The sequence below is a fragment of the Taudactylus pleione genome, unplaced genomic scaffold (genome assembly GCF_031769625.1).
Source record: "Taudactylus pleione unplaced genomic scaffold, aTauple2 ptg000018l, whole genome shotgun sequence".
NCBI lineage: Eukaryota > Metazoa > Chordata > Amphibia > Anura > Myobatrachidae > Taudactylus > Taudactylus pleione.
This window is the reverse complement of record NW_028284420.1, coordinates 9985412-10008372: the sequence shown is the minus strand read 5'-3', so window position 1 is coordinate 10008372 and position 22961 is coordinate 9985412. Positions and strand designations below refer to the sequence as shown.

The 22961-nt window shown below is 44.2% G+C and overlaps 1 protein-coding gene across 1 annotated transcript in view; it reads right to left on the bottom strand.

Annotated features, from left to right (window-relative positions):
- ZNF831 (zinc finger protein 831) overlaps positions 1-22961 on the bottom strand; it is a 148173-nt gene that overhangs the window by 54782 nt on the left and 70430 nt on the right. Inside the window, exons 5-6 of the mRNA XM_088482740.1 lie at positions 17928-18031; positions 17448-17566 (exon numbers count right to left, since the gene is read on the bottom strand). Coding sequence (XP_088338866.1) covers positions 17448-17566; positions 17928-18031 — 223 coding nt within the window. The remainder of the gene's footprint in view (positions 1-17447; positions 17567-17927; positions 18032-22961) is intronic.

Below are 22961 nucleotides of genomic sequence, written 5' to 3'. Positions count from 1 at the left end.
AACGTTTCATATCGGAGTTTTTACCTATGTTAAAGTATCGGGTGCGCTCCCGCTTATCCCCGTATTCAATATAAAATTAACGAAAACGGGAAACTCCGAAGTTGGATTTGCGTAAAGATACGAATTTTTCCTTAAAAAAATTGTAAGACCCCCCTAAAGTTGTAAAAACATGGGGGATCACTATGGGTACCCCCGTTTTAGCCTTTAATTGAAAGTCGGGGATTTAAATAGCCGCAGCAGGTGTTTTTTTCCCGACATTGAAGAAGTGATGCAGAAGAGCACTTAGGTTATTTTTTTCGTTTTTTTACGTGGTCCCATCAAATTTCGGGTACATGAAAATGGGTACTAGCATATTTTTATGTCCCTAAAGTAAGTTTTTAAAAATCCTGCATTTGTGCACCTGCCGCTATAATTCTATTCTTCAAAACACCTGCCGCATACTTGCAGAATAGCCCTGAACCTATTTCCATATTCTTAAACAATTTTTTCCCATTTTTTTTTTCACCCCAATTTTTTTATTAATTTTTTGGGGTGTCCCTATTTTTTTTTTTACTTTTTTTGACACAGTTCTTTTTTAAATGTCATTCCCAGGGGTGCAGGCTATTTTTTTTAAGCCTGCACCCCTAAACCCCAATTCTGCACTTTTTTTTCGACACCTATTCAATGGTGAAAAGTTATCCCCGTTGTTTTTTATCAAAGACTTTTCAAAACTGCGATAAGTCGTTGAAATTGAATACGGTGTAAAAGTCAAACCTGCGATAATGACGTCAAAAGTGCGATATTAACGCAAAAATGATGTTATCGCTCCCATACTGAATACCCCTGTATGTCATAATTTAAATCATCATCAAAATTAAGCATGTCCAATATTTTTTAGATCATGCTGTAGGATATTCTCAGAAAATTCCAGGAAGGTACAGAAGGGAGAGTAGGAGTATATGTATTTTGCTACAAATATATACAAAACTCTTGTATCATAATAGAAGCATCATATGTATTAAATTTTAGACGTATTCATTGCTAATCATTCTACTCAAATATTGCTAGAATGACATCTAGTGGGCAATGCTTTGGGTTGCACAGAATTGTCTGACAGCTGCAGTGTAATTATAGTGGTTAGCTACTGCTAACAGCGACAGGGAATAATTAAAACAAATCAGAAATTTTCCATATATAAGAACACGTTCAAGTAATTTATGTAAAAGATAAAAAAGTTTTCAGTTGTAGAATGACGCCAAAATAAATTGTTGAAATAGTGTGAATTTCAGTGAATGACACCAACAAATGTTAGTAATAATAGGATTTTTGTACTTACCGGAAATTCTGTTTCTCTGAATTCATTTGGGGGACACTGCAGTACTCTGGGGTAAAGAAGTGCTAGGGCCGGACTAGGGCACAACTGCACTACACACTTGTTGGTCTCTGGCTCCTTTCCTTCTATGCCCCTCCTCTGGAAAGACTTCAGTTTCTTACTAACAAAGCCCATGAGAAAGACTAAACAAACTATTAAATAATGAAATAAAACCAGGCCAAATCTACTAGAAAAACTGTGGAAGGATCAACGTGTCCCCCAAGTGGATTCAGAAAAATCGATTTTATGGTACAGTAAGTACAAAAATCCTATTTTCTCTTCCATACATATTGGGAGACACTTCTGTACCCCGGGGACATTCCAAAGCTGTCCATAGATGAGGGTGCGCTCAACAGTTGCTGTGTGCAAAACTTATTGCCCATAATAAGACACACAGTCATTGAACCTTTAAAATCTTATCAAGATATGGACAGAAGGCCAACCTGCAGCTCAGTTCCATTGAGGTAGCATGTCGAACCACCGAGCAAGTGTTCACGGTCTACTGGAACAAGCTGTGACCTGATACTGAACTGAACACTTTCAGAAATATAGGCTTGGCAAATGGTGGTTATGATCTGAAATTGGACTGTTTAGAACAGGGATGGGGAACCTCAGGCCCGGGGGCCGTATAAGGCTTGCAGAATTATTTTTGTCTAGCCCTCTGACCTTTTGTCTGTTAGCCTCATCTGGCAAGCAGGGTGCCTAGCATGGCACCTTGCAGCCAGAATCTATGCAGCAGTGCCACCTGGAGCGTCCTTAGGACGCTTCAGACAGCAGTCACACCGCTGCCCTTACTGCTCCCCGGAGCATCCTCAGGATGCTCCGGGCATTGCTGTAATCACTGGCAATTGTGGCCACGCCCTATGTGGAGTCACAAGGAGGGGCGTGGCCTGCACTGGGCCCGCAAATAATGTTATATATATCAAATGGCCCTCAGCAGAAAAAAAGTTCCCCAACCTTGGTTGAAACAGGACACCTTCTCTCATGGTCATCGTAGAAGATCAGGGGGTATATTTACTGAAGGTTGATATTGGCTTTTTGGTGTATTTATAGGTGATTTTCTGTGTGATTTGCAAATCGGGGAATTACTAATGGCAAAATCGATTATAATCCCCAAATCCCCAGATATTAAAAAAAACCTGTGATTTTAGCTTCTAAACACCATACTGTTGTTCTGATAGGAACTTAACTATGTAGGGGTGTTTTAAGAGTGGAGGGGGCCCGTGTGCAGACTCAATGCGGGCCCCCTCCTCTCTCGTGCGGTGCCGCGTCGGGTGGTGCAGCAGTAGTTTCTGGCTTAGTGGCAGAATCTACTGCGCATGCGCGGGGAAATGGTCACGGATTAGCACGCTGGTGACTACGGACAGGTAAGTATAAAACTATATAAATGCAGGGTGTGCAGTGTGGGCCCCCCTGAACCCAGGGGCCCATGTGCACCACACACCTTGCACCCATTATAGATATGCACCTGCTATGATGCCTATAAAAGGAGACACAAGCATGTGGTGCACTGTGCCATGCACATTAACTCCTGACACCAGTTCCTGCAGCATAATTCCCTTGACCCATTCCTCATACTCATTATAATCCACCTCTACAAGTGACCCTCTTCTAGTGCTGCATGTAGAGCGCCTTTCAAGGGCCATCTTGGATTTGACACGTCAGATGTCTGAAAAACGCTTCACATACTGGAGCCAGGGGAGTATCTATTACGGGTGCAGTGTGTGCGGGGCCCACGGGTCCAGGGGGGCCTCGCACCACACACCCAGCACCCATATTATTTTAAACTCTCCTGTCCGTGGTCCCACGTCTGGTGTCAGCGCTGCTAAGAACACAGGGGAATGGCCACCGCGGACATTTTTACGGTGTTCTGCGCATGCGCAGTAGCAGAGCCGTAACTAGAGCTTTTGGTGCCCTGTGCCAGAAAGAGCATTGGTGCCCCCCTCATTTTTCAAAGGGACATAATGCACCCAAAAAAGGGCCATGACTTCATGGGGAAGGGCCAGGGAAGAGATAGGATAGGCCAGGAGATGCTGGGGATGAAATAAGAGGAAGCTACAAGCAAGAATGATAATAGACAGAAATTTGACAGGCCCAAACAGTGCCCCCTGCCCTGCGGTGCCCTGTGCGATGGCACCGGCCACACTACCCTAGCTACGGCCCTGCGCAGTAGACTCCGGGCACACTCTAGTGCCCGGAGTCTACTAATGCTCCGGTGGCTGGCCAGCCACGTCAGTCAGCTGCCGGCCACTTGGGAGAGAGGAGGGGGCCCTGCATGGGGAGTTCACACGGGCCCCCTCCTCTCTTAAAACACCCCTGACTGGAGCTTGTCGCTTTTTAAATGCCCAATAGAATTCACCACATTAACTGCTGCCTGCCTCATGGCCCGCTTTCTTCTTGCAGAAGTGCAAATAACTCGGAGTCCAAATAACTCCAGTCAACAAGGTTAAGCCCTCTGCCTCCTCCATTACACTATCCTCACCAACTGGATCCCTCTACTCCACCTCCCTATTCTCTCTTGCCCTACTCCTGGTAGCCTCAATAACAAATACAAAAATAAATATACAAACTACACTTAAAAACTAACACAAAACTTAAACATACGCTCCCCAGGCGCACACACACACACAAACACTGACATAGACTAAATAAAAAAAATAAACCAGGCAAAAAGAAAGACAAATGTCAAAATCATAGGACAAAACTCTCATAAATCACTTTTTAAGGGGATATAATTATGAGACTGGAGGTCGCGATGCGGCTGGTCGGAATCCCAACGGGAGAAGCCCAACAAGGGGCTTAAGATAGGCGTCGAAATACCGACGGCTATCTCAATACCGACGCCGGAATCCAGAAGGACGCCAGGCCGAACAAGGTAAGTACAGGGCGCCCTTAGTGTTAGCCACGTGGGGTGGTAAGGATTAGGTAGCATGGCGGGATTAGCAGCGCTGGTGAATAGTTAAATATTTACTAGAGTATATATATGTATATATACGGCTTGGTTAATGTAAAAATATACATTTATTGATAAAATAATAAAACATTAATTCAATAATGATACGCCTTTCATGCAATTACTGAGGGAACATAATTTAACTGGACAATAGACCGGGACGTTTACTACATCCAGGGTCCTATTTCCCTCTTGGAACTAGTGGCTCATGCAGGTTATATCTATTGTGGAGGCTGTCAGTTTTGAGCATTATACTCTTTTCTTATATAAACAAAAATGGAATGTATTACTGGTGCATACTTATAGAGAAATAAGCAAGATAGAGGGAAATAACAATGGGGAAAAAAAGGTGATAAGTAAAAGTAATAAGGAGAAATAGAAAGAAAGTAATCCACTTGGTGTAGTACAATATTTTTAATAGGTATATAGATAAAAAAATTAAAAAAAGGCATGATATGTCTTTACATAAGATCTGGTATAATTGCCTAACTTGAGGTTTATACACGCCAGTGAGCATTCATTTATGTTCCCTCAGTAATTGCATGAAAGGTGTATCATTATTGTATTAATGTTTTATTGTTTTATCAATAAATGTATATTTTTACATTAACCAAGCCATATATATATATCCAGGGGCTGGCTGGCAACTTTTAGCCTGGGGGGCAAATGCATGCAGGCGGCCCTGGCAGAGGAGTAGCGTGTAGCCAGGGTGCCCGAAGAATATGCGTGCTACGGCGCCCCCCCCCTCAAGTGTTCCATGGAGGAGGCGGTCCATATGGGATTAATGTAAGGTGAAAATAAAGTTTAGGGCAGACCCCTGTAATAGTGCTATATGCAGTGCCCCCGTGTGCCACAGGAGAGAACACCCTTATGCAGGCCACCAGTAGTAGTGCCCCCAGTAGTGATCCCCCCTATGCAGTACCCTTGTGCCCCAGTAGTAAGCCCCTTATATAGTGCCCCCAGTAGTGGTCCCCCCTGTGCAGTGCCCCTTGTGCCACCAGTAGTAAGCCCCTTATATAGTGCCCCTAATAATGGTACCCCTTATATAGTGCCCCCAGTAGCAGTCCACCCCCCATGCAGTGCCCCCAATAGTGGTAACCCTTATGCAATGCCCCTTAAATAGTGGCCCCAGTTGTAGTCTCCCCCCTATGCAGTACCCCCAGTATTGCCCTTTAAACAGAGCCCCTAGCAGTGGTCCCTCGATGCAGTGCCCCCAGTGGTAGTCCCCTCCCCTTGTAGTGCCCCTAGTAGTAGTCCCCCCCTTTGTAGTGCCCCCAGTAGTAGTAGTACCCCCCTTGTAGTGCCCCCAGTAGTAGTAGCCCCCCTTGTAGTGCCCCCAGTAGTAGTAGTCCCCCCCTTGTAGTGTCCCCAGTAGTAGTAGTCCCCCCCTTGTAGTGCCCCCAATAGTGGTAACCCTTATGCAATGCCCCTTAAATAGTGGCCCCAGTTGTAGTCTCCCCCCTATGCAGTACCCCCAGTATTGCCCTTTACACAGAGCCCCTAGCAGTGGTCCCTCGATGCAGTGCCCCCAGTGGTAGTCCCCTCCCCTTGTAGTGCCCCTAGTAGTAGTCCCCCCCTTTGTAGTGCCCCCAGTAGTAGTAGTACCCCCCTTGTAGTGCCCCCAGTAGTAGTAGCCCCCCTTGTAGTGCCCCCAGTAGTAGTAGTCCCCCCCTTGTAGTGTCCCCAGTAGTAGTAGTCCCCCCCTTGTAGTGTCCCCAGTAGTAGTAGTCCCCAGTAGTAGTAGTCCCCCACCCCCCTTGTAGTGCCCCCAGTAGTAGTATTAGTAGTCCCCTTATAGTGCCCCCAGTAGTAGTAGTCCCCAGTAGTAGTAGTCCTCTCCCCCTTGTAGTACCCCCAGTAGTAGTAGTCCCCCCCTTGTAGTGCTGCCAGTAGTTGTAGTCCCCCACCCCCCTTGTAGTGCCCCCAGTAGTAGTAGCCCCCCCCCCTTTATAGTGCCCCCCGTAGTGCCAGACACCCCCCCAGTAGACACACGTAATATAAAAAAACAAACAAAAAAACCCCCACTTACCTGAATCCCCTCTCCCGCCGCCGCCATCTGCTCCTCCATCTGTCCTCCCGGGCCGGGCCGCTCTGCATTATGGGAGAGACGTCATATGACGTCATGACGCCTCTCCCATTGCCCACTGCGGGAGCCGGAAGATGGAGCAGCTCCTGCAGTGGGCACAGCAGCAGCTAATGAGAGTCTGACAGACTCTCATTGGCTGCTGATCAAACACACAGCTGCCGGAGCCGGCGGCTGTGTGTTTTTTTTCAGTGTAGCGCTGACCGAACTCCGTCCGGTCAGCGCTACAGTGACACAGACTGCACCGGCCTGCGGCCCACATGACGCTGCGGCCCGGGGGGCACAGCCCGCCACTGTATATATCTTCTAGTGAATATTGAACTATCCACCAGCGCTGTTTTGGGGAGGGTTACGCTACAAAAAGGGAGGGTTAGGGTTAGGGGGGGGAGGGTAAGTATACTTACCCGACCCCTGTTGGGATACCAACCTTCAAGATGCCGCTGGGTATTTTGACAGAAGGCATCTCGACAGCCGGCAATACATACCCATTGTCTTTTTTAAGCACCTATATAAGAAATCACCACTCTCCTGCTGAACACTCCTCCCTCCTCTCTCTCCACAAAACTCCCTTTCAATTTGCACGAGTGTGTGCCAGCTTTTTTATAATGAGCTTCTGTGGCTTACAGTGCATATGGTATGTTTTGGCCAATAGAAGTACATAAGAAAGTGTTTGTCAATTTTGTAGGTGATATTTTGTATGTGATTTTGAAGTGCACATTCTAAATCAACCATTTTTACACGTTTGAAAATCAACCCAAATTGCATTTAATTTTAAATCAATTTCAAAATCGAATGTTAGTGAATGAGAGATTTGGCCAGTGATTTATGCAGTCGATTTCAGTCAATTAAAGTCAACATAAAAATTGACTCAAAAATTGACCATTAGTAAATATACCTCCAAAAGGAGGTATTTCTCACAACAGCTTTTTAAGTGGACAACCTCAGACTAATCCGTAGAAAAATCAGGAATTTCAATTCCCTGATAGAGATGACATATACATTTGGATTGACCAGGAGGGTTTGGTGGGAAGAACCTATCCTTGTGGAATATGAGATTACAAGGAGGTTACAAGACAAAGCTGTGAACTCCGCCAACCTCCTTGCTGATGAGATGGCTAACATAAAGTAAGTTTACAAGTTACAAGTGAGTAATTTCAGCTCAACTGACTAAAGTGGCTTAAGTAGAGACTACTGCAAAGCAGTGAGTGCCAAATTAAGCTCCCGCTTGGCCACAGGCAGTACTAGAATTCGGTATCATTTAATAACACCAACAGGCATTGAGTTCTCGTACATTATCAATGTAATTTGTGATTTAGCTAAGAGACCATCATGGTGAGCTCTTGCTGTCCCAACCTTCCATTATTTGCTTAAAACTATTGGGTAAAAAGACACTTTCCCGGGTGGATGGTCTACCGACTAAGGAAGTCTACTATTCAAATGATCACGCCTGGAAAGAAAACTGCAAACATGGCTGGGGCATCATGCTCTGCCCAATGCATAATCATGGATGTCTCCCACATGGGCAAAAATCTTCTGGTTACCCCATGGTGATTAATGTAAGCCATCAATCTCATATTGACCAAATTAATTTATCTGGTCCGCCCTTCAATAAGTCTTTCAGTCACCAACTGCAAGTGTTGAGTTGAAGAAGACAGACAAATTATCTGAGATGCCAGGATAAAGCTGGTTTTCGACCCTCCGGCCAAGATCTCCAGCTGTAAAGGATATGAATAAAAACAGGCAAACTATACCACTTCGAAACCTGTTTCCTTAGGAGCCTCACACTGGCAGGATGGAAAGTAGTTTGAGAAATAACAGTGATCTGACCTTTGACCAGACCATACAAATTTTCTTGTCCATCAGAAAAAACATGCTTTGGCAACTTATGCCCAACAGGAGACCTAGGTATATATTATATGCTGAGCCAGAATCAGGCTGGACTTTGGATCATTTATTATCCAATCATGCAACTCCAGGGTCTCTGTTGCAAGGGTTAGGTGCTTTGAAAGACAATCGTTCTAAGTTTGTTTGACCAGGATATCATCCAGGCATGGAATTACTGTCACCTCCTTGGATTGTAAGAGAGCCGTCGTGATAGACATCACCACAGAAAAAATTCAGAATGCTGTGGCCAAACTGAAAGGAAATACTTGGAATTGAAACATAATTGTAACCCTACAAGTCTGAGGAGGCTGTAATGGACGTTCCATGTGGAAATATTGAAATAAGACTCTTCAATATCTAGAAAATACAGGAACTCTCCATGTTCCATAGAATTTATGACTGGACAAATATGCCCTATCCAGAGTTTGTCCTTTCGCAGATGCAAGAATCGATTTAGGGTGGGTCTGGAAATCCTGTACAGTTTTCTGGACAGGGAACCATTATGAATAATACTCATGGCCTCATTCTGGAAGGGACAATGAACCCTACTGTTGACCATATCTCTCTGAAATTGAGTGTCTAAAGTAGAAGGCGGTTTGGACCTGCAAGTTCCAGACTCTGACCAAAATACTGTTGATTGAACAACTGTAGAAGAATTGATGGTTTCAGAAGTGAAGCAAACAGGCTCCCGCTGCAGAGGAGACTGGGTGTGATGAGATGCTGTAATGCAGATAGTATTCAGGGTTGCATCCTTGGTGCTTGACTGACCACACCTGTCTTTCTTTAAAAGAGCCTTTCTGGAAAAAGAGCTTTGTTTCCTTATAAGTGAGCCATTATTCGTGCCAGCTTGCCAAAAGGACTGGAGTCTTCAACCTTAGAGTTTGGGTGCATTAATAGGAAGAAATTAACTTTCTCCTCCGTGAATTGTGAGGAAGTTATGTTCAGTTCGACACAAAAACCACTGAGCCGAGAAATGGTAATACCAGGGTCTTTTTTTTACCTCTGTATCTGTTCCTGTGGAAGTTCCTATTACAGATTGCGGACCCATATAGGCTCTCGGACTAGTGGTTTCTGGGATGAACTGGATCACAACTAGGCCCTATATATTAACTCACCTACCACTGAGTGGACTGACCTCTTGGTCATTTTCACAATGAAATGTGCCAAAGCACTGACCCACTCTGGCTCATTCAGGTCAGCTACATCATTAAGTGGCAGACACAGGCCTTGGACCCCAGCTTTACATGCTACACATAAGGGTCTTGTTCTGAGCATCATGTGGGAACTGTCAATAGCCGGAGCCAAGCAGCGATCGCTCTACAGTTAGCAGCCGCTGATTGGCTGGCGGGACGTGCAAACCCTGTGCAGTCCGGTCAGCTGGCATTCGCGAGCTATCTGTATGTGTGGAAACACACATACAGATAGTGGGTCCGTCTGGTCAGCTAAGTCGTTTTTTTGTTTTGCCAAATCCCGGGGATGCTACGGAGACCAGCGCCAGGATATAGGTGAGTATGCAATCTTTTTTGCAGGGCCAGTCATTAAGGATTCTACATGGGAGAAGAGGACAGACCGGCTGGTATAGGTAAGTATGTGTGAGTGGGTAGGTGTGTGCAATAAACTTTAATAAACTTTTACTTGTCACAGTGTGTGTATTTTGTCTTTATTTAACTATTTATTTTACAGTTGGGGTACAAGTGCCGTCCGTCTGCTGGCACTTCTAGTTCCACAAGTGCCACAGGGCAGGCATGCTGACACTTGTAGTCCCACTGTAAAATACAATAATTTCTTTCTATTTCCCCCTTTATTACCCCCGTACCCAACGCTCCAAGGGTGCGGGGAAGAGCCCTGGGCGTCAGTGCGACCGGGTCTGAATCAGGCCCTTAGTGCCAAGAAATCCTTTTTCATTATTTTATAACACATGGCTATAATATGTATTTTATCGCTTTGGGCTGCAAAATTAGTATTTCTTTAGACTAGAAGCAATATTAACTATTTATTCTATGAATGTTACAGGCAACATTATTTATTTTACTTTGGACAAGGGGTAATATCAGAGCGGTAACTAGACTTTTTGGTGCCCTGTGCCAGAGGGAGCATTGGCACCCCCCCATTTTTTAAATAGGGACATAAGATAGTGCACCTGAAAAAGGGCCATGGCCTCATGGGGAAGGGCCAGGGAAGAGATAGGGGTACTCCTGGGACAGCCAGGAGATGCTGTGGATAAAAGAAGAGGAAGCTACAAGTGAGAATGATAATAAACAGGAAAATTGACAGGCCCAATCAACACCCCTTGCCCTACGGTGCCCTGTGCCATGGCACAAGTCGCACTACCCTAGTTACGGCCCTGGATAAAATTATGTATATTATGACTATTGGGAGCAACATTATGTATTTGAATTTGGACTAGGGGCAATATAAATGTTTTTGTTTTATGACTACTGGGGACAACACTTGCAGTGTAGTGCAGAGGTTCCCAAATGCGCTCCTCAAGACTCCCCAACAGTTCATGGTTGAGCACAGGTGACTTCATTAGTACCTCAGTCAATTTGATTTAACCACCTATGCTCAACCATGGATATCTCTAAAACCTGAACCTTGAGGACCACGTTTGGGAACCCCTGGTGTAGTGCACTCTTCTGGGGCACTGAAATGCTAGCATGCACTGGCGCTAGTGAATGCTGACACTTGTAGTGACACAAGGACTTGCTCTGTATCTTTAGTATTACCCTGGTACCACCCAGATAGGGAAAGGGGTTAAGTCTTTAACCTAAATAAGCAAGCCTGATGCTCAGCAGCACTGAGCTTGTTGAAAGTATTGTTTTTTACATCTAGTTTTAGCATGCGGTTTGGCCTAAATAGCATGTTTGCAATTTAGAATTTTGCAAAAACATATCACATGCAGTTTACAGTTTTAGTCTCCAAACAGCTGATTAGTAAATTTAGTGGTTTGGTTCTGAAAACCGCATTCGATTTGTGGCGGTTTTCAAACCACATACAAAACAGCCCTTGAGAAATCTACCACAACATGTAGGATAGCATGTTTTTCTGTAGTAACAGCAGTGATGTTTGTATAGTAATAATGGTGGTGTGTGCATTGGAAACAGCGTAAATAGTGTTGTTTATATGTAATTAGAGTAGTGATAGTGGTATATGATTGGTAACACAGTAGTATATGTTTGCTTGTGAGGCATAATATAAAACAATACTAGTAGATTGGAAGAATGGAAGTTGTAATTAGTAATATACAGTAGTGTTGTGCTTTGAGGTAAATGGCTGGGGAGGCACTGGCTAGTTTTAGAGCTAGATTTACAGATACAAATATGAACCTGAGGATTCATGTGGGCATTATACAAAGGTGCAGCTAGTATATAGAAAAGGTAGATAGGAGAGGCAGTGCCTCAGCTGCCATACAATTTTTGCTCCAGAGTTTTGACTATAAAAATGATTAGAATAATACAAAGAAGATATTTATAATATATTCTTTACATTTTTTTCTTATAATTTTTATAGTCAAAACTTAAACTAAGTATGACAGGAAAGGCTCTGCTAAGCTGTCTCACCTGACCGCACATCACTGATATACAGTATAATATTATTAACAGTCACTTATATAGCCAGGTATATTTCTGTTGTGCTTTACAAATGGGAACAAAGCGGTAATATAACAAGACTGGGAAATAACAGACAGACAAAGAGGTAAGAGGGCCCTGCTTGCAAGCTTACAATCTATAATGCCGTCATGACATCTGGCACTAAGGGGGCAGGCCGGCATAGGGTGCTATTTAGCCCTGTTACGGTGCTGGGTAGCTTAATCTTGAATCATGGATGAAATTAGTTTCACGTCTGTAATTCCATGTTTCCATGTATGGAATTCCATTCACATGAAATTGTTAGAAGCTTGTGCCCCATGGGAGGTTGCTTACAACTGAAAGACCTAGGGGTAAGTAAAATGCTGCCCAGAGAGATGAGTTCAGATAGTTGATAAAAACAGCTAATAGAAACCATCCCTCCCTTTAAAACAGCCTGTTATCTCTTACACAATATGCATCCTCCTGCTATCAATTTGCTGGTTTCCATAACAGAATGAGAATCTAGGAAATATTGCATGTATTTTTCAACACTTCTGCTTAGAGAACAGGTGGACTTGATAATATTTTAGAGCTGTTATTTTTATTTGTCCTTCGAGGATACTAACATTTTAATTGTCAAAATGAGAGAAATGTGATATTATTATTCTTCTGCGTACACAGGCAAAATAAAAATTAGCTGCCAGGAAATGTTCAGTCTGGTGAATAAAGAATGTATGTGTGCAGTTGCTAAATGCTACAAGTCGCCGGAGCGATTTGTCACATTCCAACACTTCGGTGATCTCTCCTACCACTTCTGTCTGCCGTGCGGGAAATACGTCAACTGCTGCTAGGCGATCGGGACGCTGGATGACATCACGTATTACTGGGAACACAGGATGATTCTTTGTGGCCCTGATTGGTTCTTCACCTTTTTTATGCCTAGCAGCATCCTCACGGCCTTGCCGGCTATAGCGTCTCCAACATGTGTTTTCCGGTTCCTGCTGTGTAGGTCCTGCTCTGCATTGCTGTACCAGCCGCATCATGACTCATCTAACCGCATCACGGTCACTCCAGGCCGCATTCAAACTACCGGCTGTACCAACCGCATCACGGCTCATCTAGCCGCACCATGGTAATTTCAGGCTGCATCCAAAACTACCGGCTGTACCAGCCGCATCACGTCTCACCTAGACGCACCACAGTCAATCCAGGCCGCATTCATACTACCGGCTGAACTAGCTACAACACGGTTCACTTAGCCACATCACGGTATTTCTAGGCCGCGTCAATATTACCGGCTACCGGCCGCATTACGGCTCACCAAGCTGCATCACAGTCACTCCAAGTCACATCGCAGCAGATTTAGTCGCATCTCAGCATTATCCAGCTCTCATCACCATCTCCTAAGTGCACCCAGGCATTACCATCAATACTTGTTCACGTATTACTCCTTTTAATTTGGTATCACGTTAACCCTGGTCTTCCTAAGACATCTGTGTAAAGCTCTGCTACCCCGAGTTGAAGTGCAGGCGACCACCTAAGTACTGTTGGCCTTATTCAGTTGTAAGGGAACAGCGGGTGCCTGCTATTGGCAGAAGACCTCACTTTTATGGTACCAGGGGTTTACACTGTGAAACTTAGGAGACCATAACACCAAACCAATGGGCTCCATAGCCACCCTTGAGTACTTCACAAGTATTGTATATTCTAAGACCGGTGCTGTCAAGTACAATGGGCGATTCTTCTTCTCTTTTCTCTAGAAGAGGGGCTGGTCAGTGAACAGCAGTGTGGTGAGAGTGAGGTGCCTGACTAACTATAATACGGCAGCCCAAGAAGGTGCCAGAGAAAAAAACACTGAGCTTAACCCTAACCCTCCCCGTAACCCCAATACTTATCATCGGCATGTTGGCGCTGGGATTCTGACTGGTGCATTCTACATGCCATTTTACAGATTGCTAAATGACTCTCAGGGCCTAGTTCAGAGGTTGACGGATTTAGAATCTGTGCATGCGTCCGAGACAGCAGACACATATTGGAATTGCATTCCATGCAATTTCAAAGGGCGTTCCTAGGCGGTAACTGGGGGAGCTGGCTTTCGTCAGTGGGTGAGCCAGCGTCAACAGACTGGCACCGGCAGCCATGTAATATTGGACATTCTTAGCAATCATAGGGTTGCTCTAATGTCCAATGGTGAGGCTGATGTCCGATTGATAATGCATCTTTGGGATTCAGATATTTTTTATTCTATTTTTATTTAGAATTAAAATTAAAATTGCCACAATAGGAGTGATTTATTAACCTGCGATTTTATAAAATTGGCCATTTTATTGAAAGAAAACACACCAGAACACAGTATCTTAATAAATCCAGCACGCTACAAATCACGACCAGTCGATCTAAAGCATTATCTATTTTCTGATGGAGTTGGCTGGCCATCTGTGAAGTAGGTATGCGGTCAAGATGCCGGTGGACGGGATACCGGACATCAATATATCGACGCCAGAATCCCGACGCCCATCAAAATGCAGACGCCACCATCCCGAAGACAACAGGATATTGATGTCGGCACCCGAAGGTAAGTTTGCGGGCTAGTATGGCAGTTAGACTTGGGATGGGGGGGGTTTAGGTCTTTGGACCTCCCGAGGGGGGAGGGTAGGGTTAGGCATTGACCGGGCAGGGTTAGACTGTTGGGAGGAGGGCTTAGGGTTAGGCACCACAAGGAGGAGGTTACAGTTAGGCACCACCTAGGGAGGGTTAGGGGGGGGGTGAGGGTGAGGGTAAGGATACTTACCTGGCCCTGTCAGGCTTCTTCACGATCGTGATTCCAGTGTTGGCATTTCATCCACCGGCATATCATACCAATTCAGTAAAGTAGATAGAAGCCTAGTTGGCTGTGGCTCAAGAGCAAGTCCTTATCTAGATGTTACCTTCTGTACCTGAGAGGTGAGTGCATTTATCAGAAATGTAACGATGTATTTGGCATATATGCTAGTGTAGGGACTTGCAGAGAACTGGGGTTCCTTGATGATGGGCTGCAAGCTTAAATGTTTTGATCAAAAAATGAACAGAATCACCACGCTTTTATTTGCTAGATACACACAGATTTGCAGTATATTATTGTTAGCATCGATAGCAAAAGTCTTTCTGTTTTGTATACATATATAGCACTCAGACTGCCACGCAGCTGGTACCATGTACAACACGGGCATGGGTGTGGTATAAGAGATAGACAGTAATTAGTCAGACAATGTCTAGATAGACACCAGATGTTAGACAGTCAATAGTTAGACAGGGAAAAAAGTTAGACACAAACAAAAGTCAGACACATTAAAGTTAGACATGTAAAAAGTTCGACAGGTACAAAAGCTTGACAGGGTCAAAAGTTCGACATGAAAATGGTCGACACAAAAATGGTCGACAATTATTATTATTTTTTTAGCCCTAATCTTCACCCTAACCCTCACCTTAGTGCTTAACCCTAACCCTCCCACCTGGTGCCTAACCCTAACCGTCTGGGTAAGTGCCTAATCCTAACTGTGGGGATAAGTGCCTAACCCTAAACGTCCAGTAAGTGCCTAACCCTAACCCTAATCCTAAAATACAACAAAAAAATGTGTCGACCATTTTTGTGTCGATATTTTTCATGACGAACTTTTGACCCTGTCGATCCTTTGAACCTGTCAAACTTTTTACATGTCTAACTTTAGTGTGCCTGACTTTTGTCTGTGTCAAACTTTTATCCTTGTCTAACTATTAACTGTCTAACATCTGGTTTCTATCTAGACATTGTCTAACTAATTACTGTCTGTCTATAGTCCGGAACCTAGGGGCGGATTGGGCCACCTGGACAGCGGGAAAGTTCCCGCTGGGTCGGTCCCATTCACCCCCCTGCAGGGCCGGCTGACACTGCCTGCCAGTCCGGCTGCCGGCCCAGGCCAAGTACTATGTGCCAGCTGCCGCGCTTCCTGGATTTGCGTTCCACGCAAACAGGAAGCTGTCAGCTACTCCCACTAGAGGCTGGTCACTTCGGGGTTCCGTTAGTCAGGAGGAGCAGTGGTGGTGCAGCGTAGTTACTGGAGCTTGTGCTCCAGCCAGAGTGAACCTCTGCGGGGCAGTGGCTGTGTTAAACGGACCGCTGTGAATCCAAGGGGTGGTCCGTTTGTGCACCAGACCACCCCTTAGCAGTGCAAGCAGCGGCTAGGTAACGCGGAGCCGGTAGGAAGTCGGACTCAGCAGTGGGTCACGCGGACAGTAGATTTAGCCAGGGGCAGAGCGCCTTCTCAGCTTTCTTTCTCGGCGGCCAGCACTATGCACATACAGTGATCCTGGAGGACCCTGCGGCTGTTACAGCATGGCATGAACTTCTCCTTAAAAGTAAGACGTCCGGGGGTCCTACTGTATGCGCAAGTAAAGTGTTGAGTACCTGTCCAGCTGTGATGTGACTACAAGTCCCCAGCACACTTTATCCTCTCAGTGTCCCAGCTGTCACCCTCCCTGCAATGTCCCCTCAGTGTCCCTGCCCTCAGTATATCTGTAAATCCCCCTTAGTGTCCTTGCTATAACGTCCCCTCAGTGTCCTAGCCCTCACCCTCACTGTAAATCCACCTCAGGGTCCCTGCCCTCAGTATACCTGTAAATCCTCTCAGTGTCCCTGTCCTCCCCCACCCTGCCCTCACTATTTCTGTAACTTCCCTCAATCTCCTTGTCCTCACCCACCCTGTAACGTGCCCTCAGTGTCCCTGCCCTCACTATCCCAGTGAATCCCCTCAGTGTGCATGTCCTCACCCACCCTTCCCTCACTATCCCTGTAACTCCCCTCAATGTCATTGCCCTCACTATCCCATTCCCCTCAGTGTCCCAGCCCTCACCCTCCATGTAACTTCCCCTCAATGTCCCGGCACTCACATAAAAACATTGATGCTTTTTCCAGATATTTTTGCGGGTGACTCAGAATCAGGCCCTATGAGGAGGGATCCTCCCCCATCAACAGACCCCATCCTCATTAGGGCTGCTTCCATAAATTTCCCGGGCTGGTTTTCCATCCCAATCCGCCCCTGCCGGAACCAGTGAATTAAGGGACACAATATGTAAAGAAAATCTTGGATATGAATAATATAAGGGACTAGCTGTTGCCCACAATGAAATTGTTTCTGCCAACATTTTTATTTATTTGAGGTGTTATAGCTATATTGCTTTGCAAAGAGCCCTGTCGTGGGAGTGGCCTGTGTGACCAGCAGCGTCAGACTAGTGGCAGCTGCACCTTCATCCACCACTCACACCAATGTCACTGTGTGCCCTGTGCACAGACTGCTATGTAGCCTATTCTATTCAAGTGAACATGGGCCCAAAGCCCCTCTCCCCCCCACCCCTTACCGGTCATGCTCATGGTGCCACAACTATCTCTTACATTGATGATGTAAATACATTTTGCTTTTGTTATTGCTCAGCTTTAACTTGATGGATCAAGATGAACCAATGTGTAGGTTATTTTTGGGAGTTTCCACTACAAAATTATGCAGTTTTCGTTAAAATCGATTCAGTAGTTTTTGCGCCAAATTGGAATTAACAGACAATGTTCTTATAATATTAGTATAAATGAGTCAGTACCTGACTCAAGATGTGAAGAACAACAGATCTTGTTATATCTCTGGTCCTGACATAGGCTTCTTTTAGTCGTGGGCTGGGATACCTTGAAATGTGTACTACCACGGGCACGTTCTTTACTTCTGTATTAGATAAACACAAACCAGCGTTATGTCTTTACCACAAGCGTTGTCTTAACATTACAACAGAAAACATTCAAAAGACAGATGAACCATCCAACCAAATAACAATCTGTAAATAGATATACATAGCAATAATACAAAATGGAGCAGTATAATGCTTTACCTGCAGATCATTCATAATGTAGATAGGAAGCACAAAATTAACCAGAAAATGTTTCTCAACTATTTTCATTACCAGGGTCAGATTTATATGGTAAGTGCCCTATGGTAAAGAGTCACTGGCACCATCAGACCTAGATAAAGGAGTAGTGAGAGGAAGAAAGAGATGACACTAGCAACATGCAGACAGCTAGTGGCGCACCTTTTTACTTTCCTAGACTTTGTCTGTGCTCTCATTTTGCTAGATCTCTTGGCTAATGGTTGTAATTTACCAACATCTGCTTCTTTTATCTCTTCCAAACCTTCCTGTATAGAGGAAAAAAGAAATATAGAGGAAAAAATAAATATTAGAAATTAGGTTAGTTCTGGATTTGTGCACGCTGGTAGTGCACCTAAAAGGAGGTGTGGTCACATCTAGCATTGTCAGCCCTATAAACACCACTGCATTTCCATGTGTACAAGTGCAAGGTGCTAATGACACATGCTCACTCACCAAACTTTCTAACAGTCCCTGTAGTTGGGGCAAAAGTCCTTGACTCCACGACATTGGTAAGCAATCCAGGGCACTTTGTACTTGAATATTCAAGTACTGTTATGTTATCATAACTAACATAGTACATACTATGTTAGTTATATCAGCCTCATACAGGAGTTCCCAGCTTTATTTTGCCATGTGGTGCAGCTGGTTTGTAGTCTGGCATGTCATGGCCTAAGGGATCATAGCTGAGCAATATTTTGAAACCAAATAAATGTCATTAACAACCACAACTTAGTTAAATTTAGAGATGAGGGGTCCGGTTCCCTGAGAACCGGACCCACCCAAACTTCGGGGATCCGAGGCAGATACAAGTTGGCTCGGGTTTTCCCGCCTGACTCAGATCTCAAAATGAGGCAAAACGTCATCATCCTGCTGTCGGATTCTCGCAGGTTTTGGATTCTATAAAGGTCCCACAATTTGCCGCCATTTTTCATTCCGACTGTGGAGAGTGAAGAGAGAGAGAGCTGGGAACTGTGCTGTGCTGTTGTTATTGTCAATACCTAATACTTATTGCTGGCTGGCTGTTGTCTATAGAGGGGCTGGCTGGCTGTTGTCGTGTCCATAGGGGCTGGCTGTTGTACTTGTCCTGTCCATAGGGGCTGGCTGTAGTGCTGTGTTGTCCAGGGGACGCTCTGTCTTTCAGTGGTGCTCTTCACCCACCCCCAGTGTGAAAAAAATAATATATAGTGTTAGCTTAGCCACACTTGTCATCAGTGCAGGGGAGCTGTGCTCCTGTCTGTTGAGGGGCTGCTGCCCAAAATAATAAACACATTTTTTTGCGTGCGTGTTAGCCACACCTGTCATTGGTGTAGGTGCGCAGGGGTGCTGTGCCCTGTCTGTCAAAGGGCTGCTGCCCAAAAAATAATTAATAGTTTTTTTGTGCGTGTTATCCACACCTGTCATAGACGTAGCTGCGCAGGAGTGCTGTGCTGCTGTCTGTCAAGGGGCTGCATGAATATTGCAAAAAACACTTTTTTTTAAGTTATTGGGTTACAAAGTTGTTGTTTTTTATCTTAAACATAGCATAAATGTTATCCTAACAGCTTATAAACTTATATATTCTAAAAAACTAAAGCCTATAGTTATTTACAAACCTATATAGAGTGGACATCCTAAATTCTAAAACTGTTCTATTCAAAACGTAAACAAAAGCAAAGATTATAAGTCAAGTGTGTTATAGTGTGTTATTATGATGTTAAAATGTAGAAGTCCAAAAATTGGGTGGACCACACATGGCTGATTGATCAACCATGGCGACTGGATTAGTGTCATAAGGAAGAGGAGGCTGCAAACTGGGTGTCATGTTAAGAGTTGGCCATATGGGGTATGTTGCTGTTAAGTGGACACATTATTTATTATAGTTGTTGTTATTTTGTGTTGCCATCTCCTGATGGGTGTTTACCAACAGACAGAGACTACCTATCAGCTCAGGCATAGACACTGAGGAACAGATCTCTATTCTCTGGAGGGGAGCCAAATAGGCTTCCAACATATGAAGCTCTTCTCTCTCCACATCATCTATTATAGATGAAAAAAAAAGTCATCGGGAAAATCTAGCTCCTCTTTCTGTACCCTGCTCACCCTTTTTGGACAGGAAGTCCAGGATAGATGGTTTGGAAGAAGAAGGCCTAGCAACAGATGGGGATAGTTATTATCAAGCCCTGGTCCCCCCAGTGGGTTTAGCCTGGGAGGTATTGGTTAGCATGCAGGCAGCAGAATAACAAAGGCCTCCATGTTGTCTGTGCTCACTATTCCGTATTTCAGTTTGCGATTCAGAATCACTGGATGTCTTAATGCATTCAGGCCAGATATGATCAATGAATTCCCAGATAGATTCCGGACAGATGAATCCTTTGCTTGTGATAATCTTTGGTAATTCTTGGCAAAGCTGGGTGTTATAGCCAGAAACTTTGAAGGCTGTATCTTTGAACTGCTTTAAAGGAAACATGTGAATTAAACCTTTCCACACTTCAGAACATGATGGAGAAATCCCTTGAAGTTCAGCACCTAAAGCATCTTTTTTCATGTTCTCTGAGGCCTCTCCTGACGGTGAAGAAAGATTCTCCACACTGTAGTCTTCCATTGTGATGTTTTAATTGTGATTTCAATGTTGTCCACTGGCTGAGATCCATGTCATCTGGGGGTTAGGTTTTCCCCATGCAAATGAGACAATTCACATCCAGAAGGTGACCCTTATGTTTAGCCGTGGTGTCAGTCTCTCTTTTGGCAGAATTTGCACAATCTTGGTCTTGGGGGCACCATGATGAATCAGACAGATCCTCCAGGGTAAACATCTGATCTGGTGTTGTATCTATTTCTATTAAACTTTTGTGTGTGAGTTTAGTCATCTGCCGCTTGTGGTGGAGCTCTTTTTCTGCATTCTAAATGATCTCCAGACACAACGAAAAACTTAAACCTTAAACTGAAATGTTGCTTTAATGCTCTGTTCTGCTTGTTCACATATCTAAGTAATATGGTTAAGTGGACAGTGGGAACAACGGCAATTTGAAGGCCACTAACTAACTCTGTTTTTTTAATGTCCCTGTACAGGTTGGGAAATTCTTTTACAGAACAGAAGGTTTGCAAAGGATTATTTAAGGCAATTGTTTTTTGCAAGCACTCTTCATGGTCCCCTACTGGGATGAAATTGTCGAAGCTGGATTATTGGCTGAGACAAGATCACTTTAAAACGCCATCTTGGAAATAAGATCGCAAGACGCCATTTTGCGAATGGCCGCCCAAGCGCCATTTTAGATACTCACAATTAAGTACATATGGCGATATTACTATTAGCACCATGCGATTGCATGTTTCATCATTTCTCATATACACATTAATACGCACAATTGCACTGTTAACTAGTCGCATATTAGCGAATGCGTAAGATCCTATATGAAAACGCTGTTTAGTAGCTAAATGTTCACGCATTACATATCCACATACAAGGTTCCATAAGCTTTAAGGTATAAGATTTAAGTTCGTTCATTTAGTATAAATGCTGTGAAATAAAGATTATTTGGTAACTAAGGTTTTATACATGCTAAGTAAGCCGTGTTTGGTTTTGTACTGATGCATACTCTTTCCACAGTATTCCGGTATCATCGGTGTGGAGATCGCATCATGCATTCTCAACTTATGGACCGCAGAGACTTCAAGCAACAAAATGTATATAATATGAACAACTGTTAGGATGTTGCATGTGGCGGGAATCCAGAGACCCCCAGTTGTTTGAGGCTAGGTTGGGTCTATTTGAATCAGCCTGTTAAACGCTCTGTAACAGATGTATCCTCCTTGGGAACCAATGGCATCAGCAACTAACGTCTCTATTGTTTTGTCTATTCCTGAATGCTGATTGATGAGGGGTTTCTTGCTGATGCCTAACATCTGGTCCGGAAGTGCTGGGTATGTATACTGTACTTGGGTCTGTATAATTCCTTTGTGACGAATTGTGTCTGGATCAATAGCGTGTAACTGACTGTACTTTTACTTGAATAATACTTTGTGCTTTGGAACCACATGTTCCAAGTCTGGAGTCTCTATTTACTATATGACTGCATACACAAATTAGCATCATCCTTAGAGGTTTATAGGTAGGATATTAGAAGGTATAGGCAGGGGTATATAGAGGTTCTAATTAAGTATCGTTAGTTGGGGGCTCGTAGTGAAGTCACTTACCTGCTTGCACGGCACATACGGCTATCGATATCTCAGCAAAGGGTGGAGTGGCCACATGCAGGGTTTACCTGCAACCGCTTTGTGCTGAAAGATCGCTATCCGTTTTCGTGTGAGCCAAGGAAGCTGACTAAAATCCAGGGACAAGAGAGGAAAAAGTTTGTTTTCCTTTGTTGATAGAACCTAACATTTTAAAGGGGTGCCGCAGTATTGAGTACGGGGCTGAGTTGCAGTTTTGCACACAGCAAAGATGCAGTTTTGCGTACGCAGCTAAAAAGTTGTCATACGGTTGTGTGGTAGTCGCATTATTGTGTATATGACTGGTCGCACAATAGCGTATACGTACTTCCGGTCGTGGTGCCACATGTTTAAATAAAGCCGTTGAGGTTTACATTTTTCAATTGTTATCAATATCTGGGTTAACGTGTATTTTTTTCTGCGCAGGAAAAAGTGTGTAACAGTGAATATTTGTTGGTAGGGGTAACTTGTTCCCTACAGTTAAGGGTATCGTATGATCCTTAAGGGCTAGGTGCAAGGGTTAATCTAGCCGCTCGGTAAGCAGCTTACCGTTCTATACACAGTAGCAGGTGTACATATTGTCTTTGTTGTAGAGAGGTGCATGGAAGTAGCCAACATACAAACTTCCATAGGTGTGGAAGTTGCCTTACTAAATCTTATCCGGGTGTGGAAGTTGCCTTTTTCAAATCTTATCCAGGTGTGTGGGCGCTGCCGACTTAAATTGTCCACAGGTAAGTGAAAGTATCTTGATTGTCTTTCACCAGTTTAAATCATTATTGAAAAGCGTAGGATTTTGTCTCAGAATGGGAGCCGCGCAAAGAGTAGAGATGTTAGACAATGATATGCTGCTAATGGAGGCGCCGATTGGATAGGTCAGTCGTATTATGCATACTAAGTACGGTACTTATGCAATAAGGTATTGTGATGTATGGTTTAAAATGACGATGAAGAGTGTTAGACCGTTTCCCAGAATTGGTAGTTTTGATAAAGATGTATTAGACAATGTTC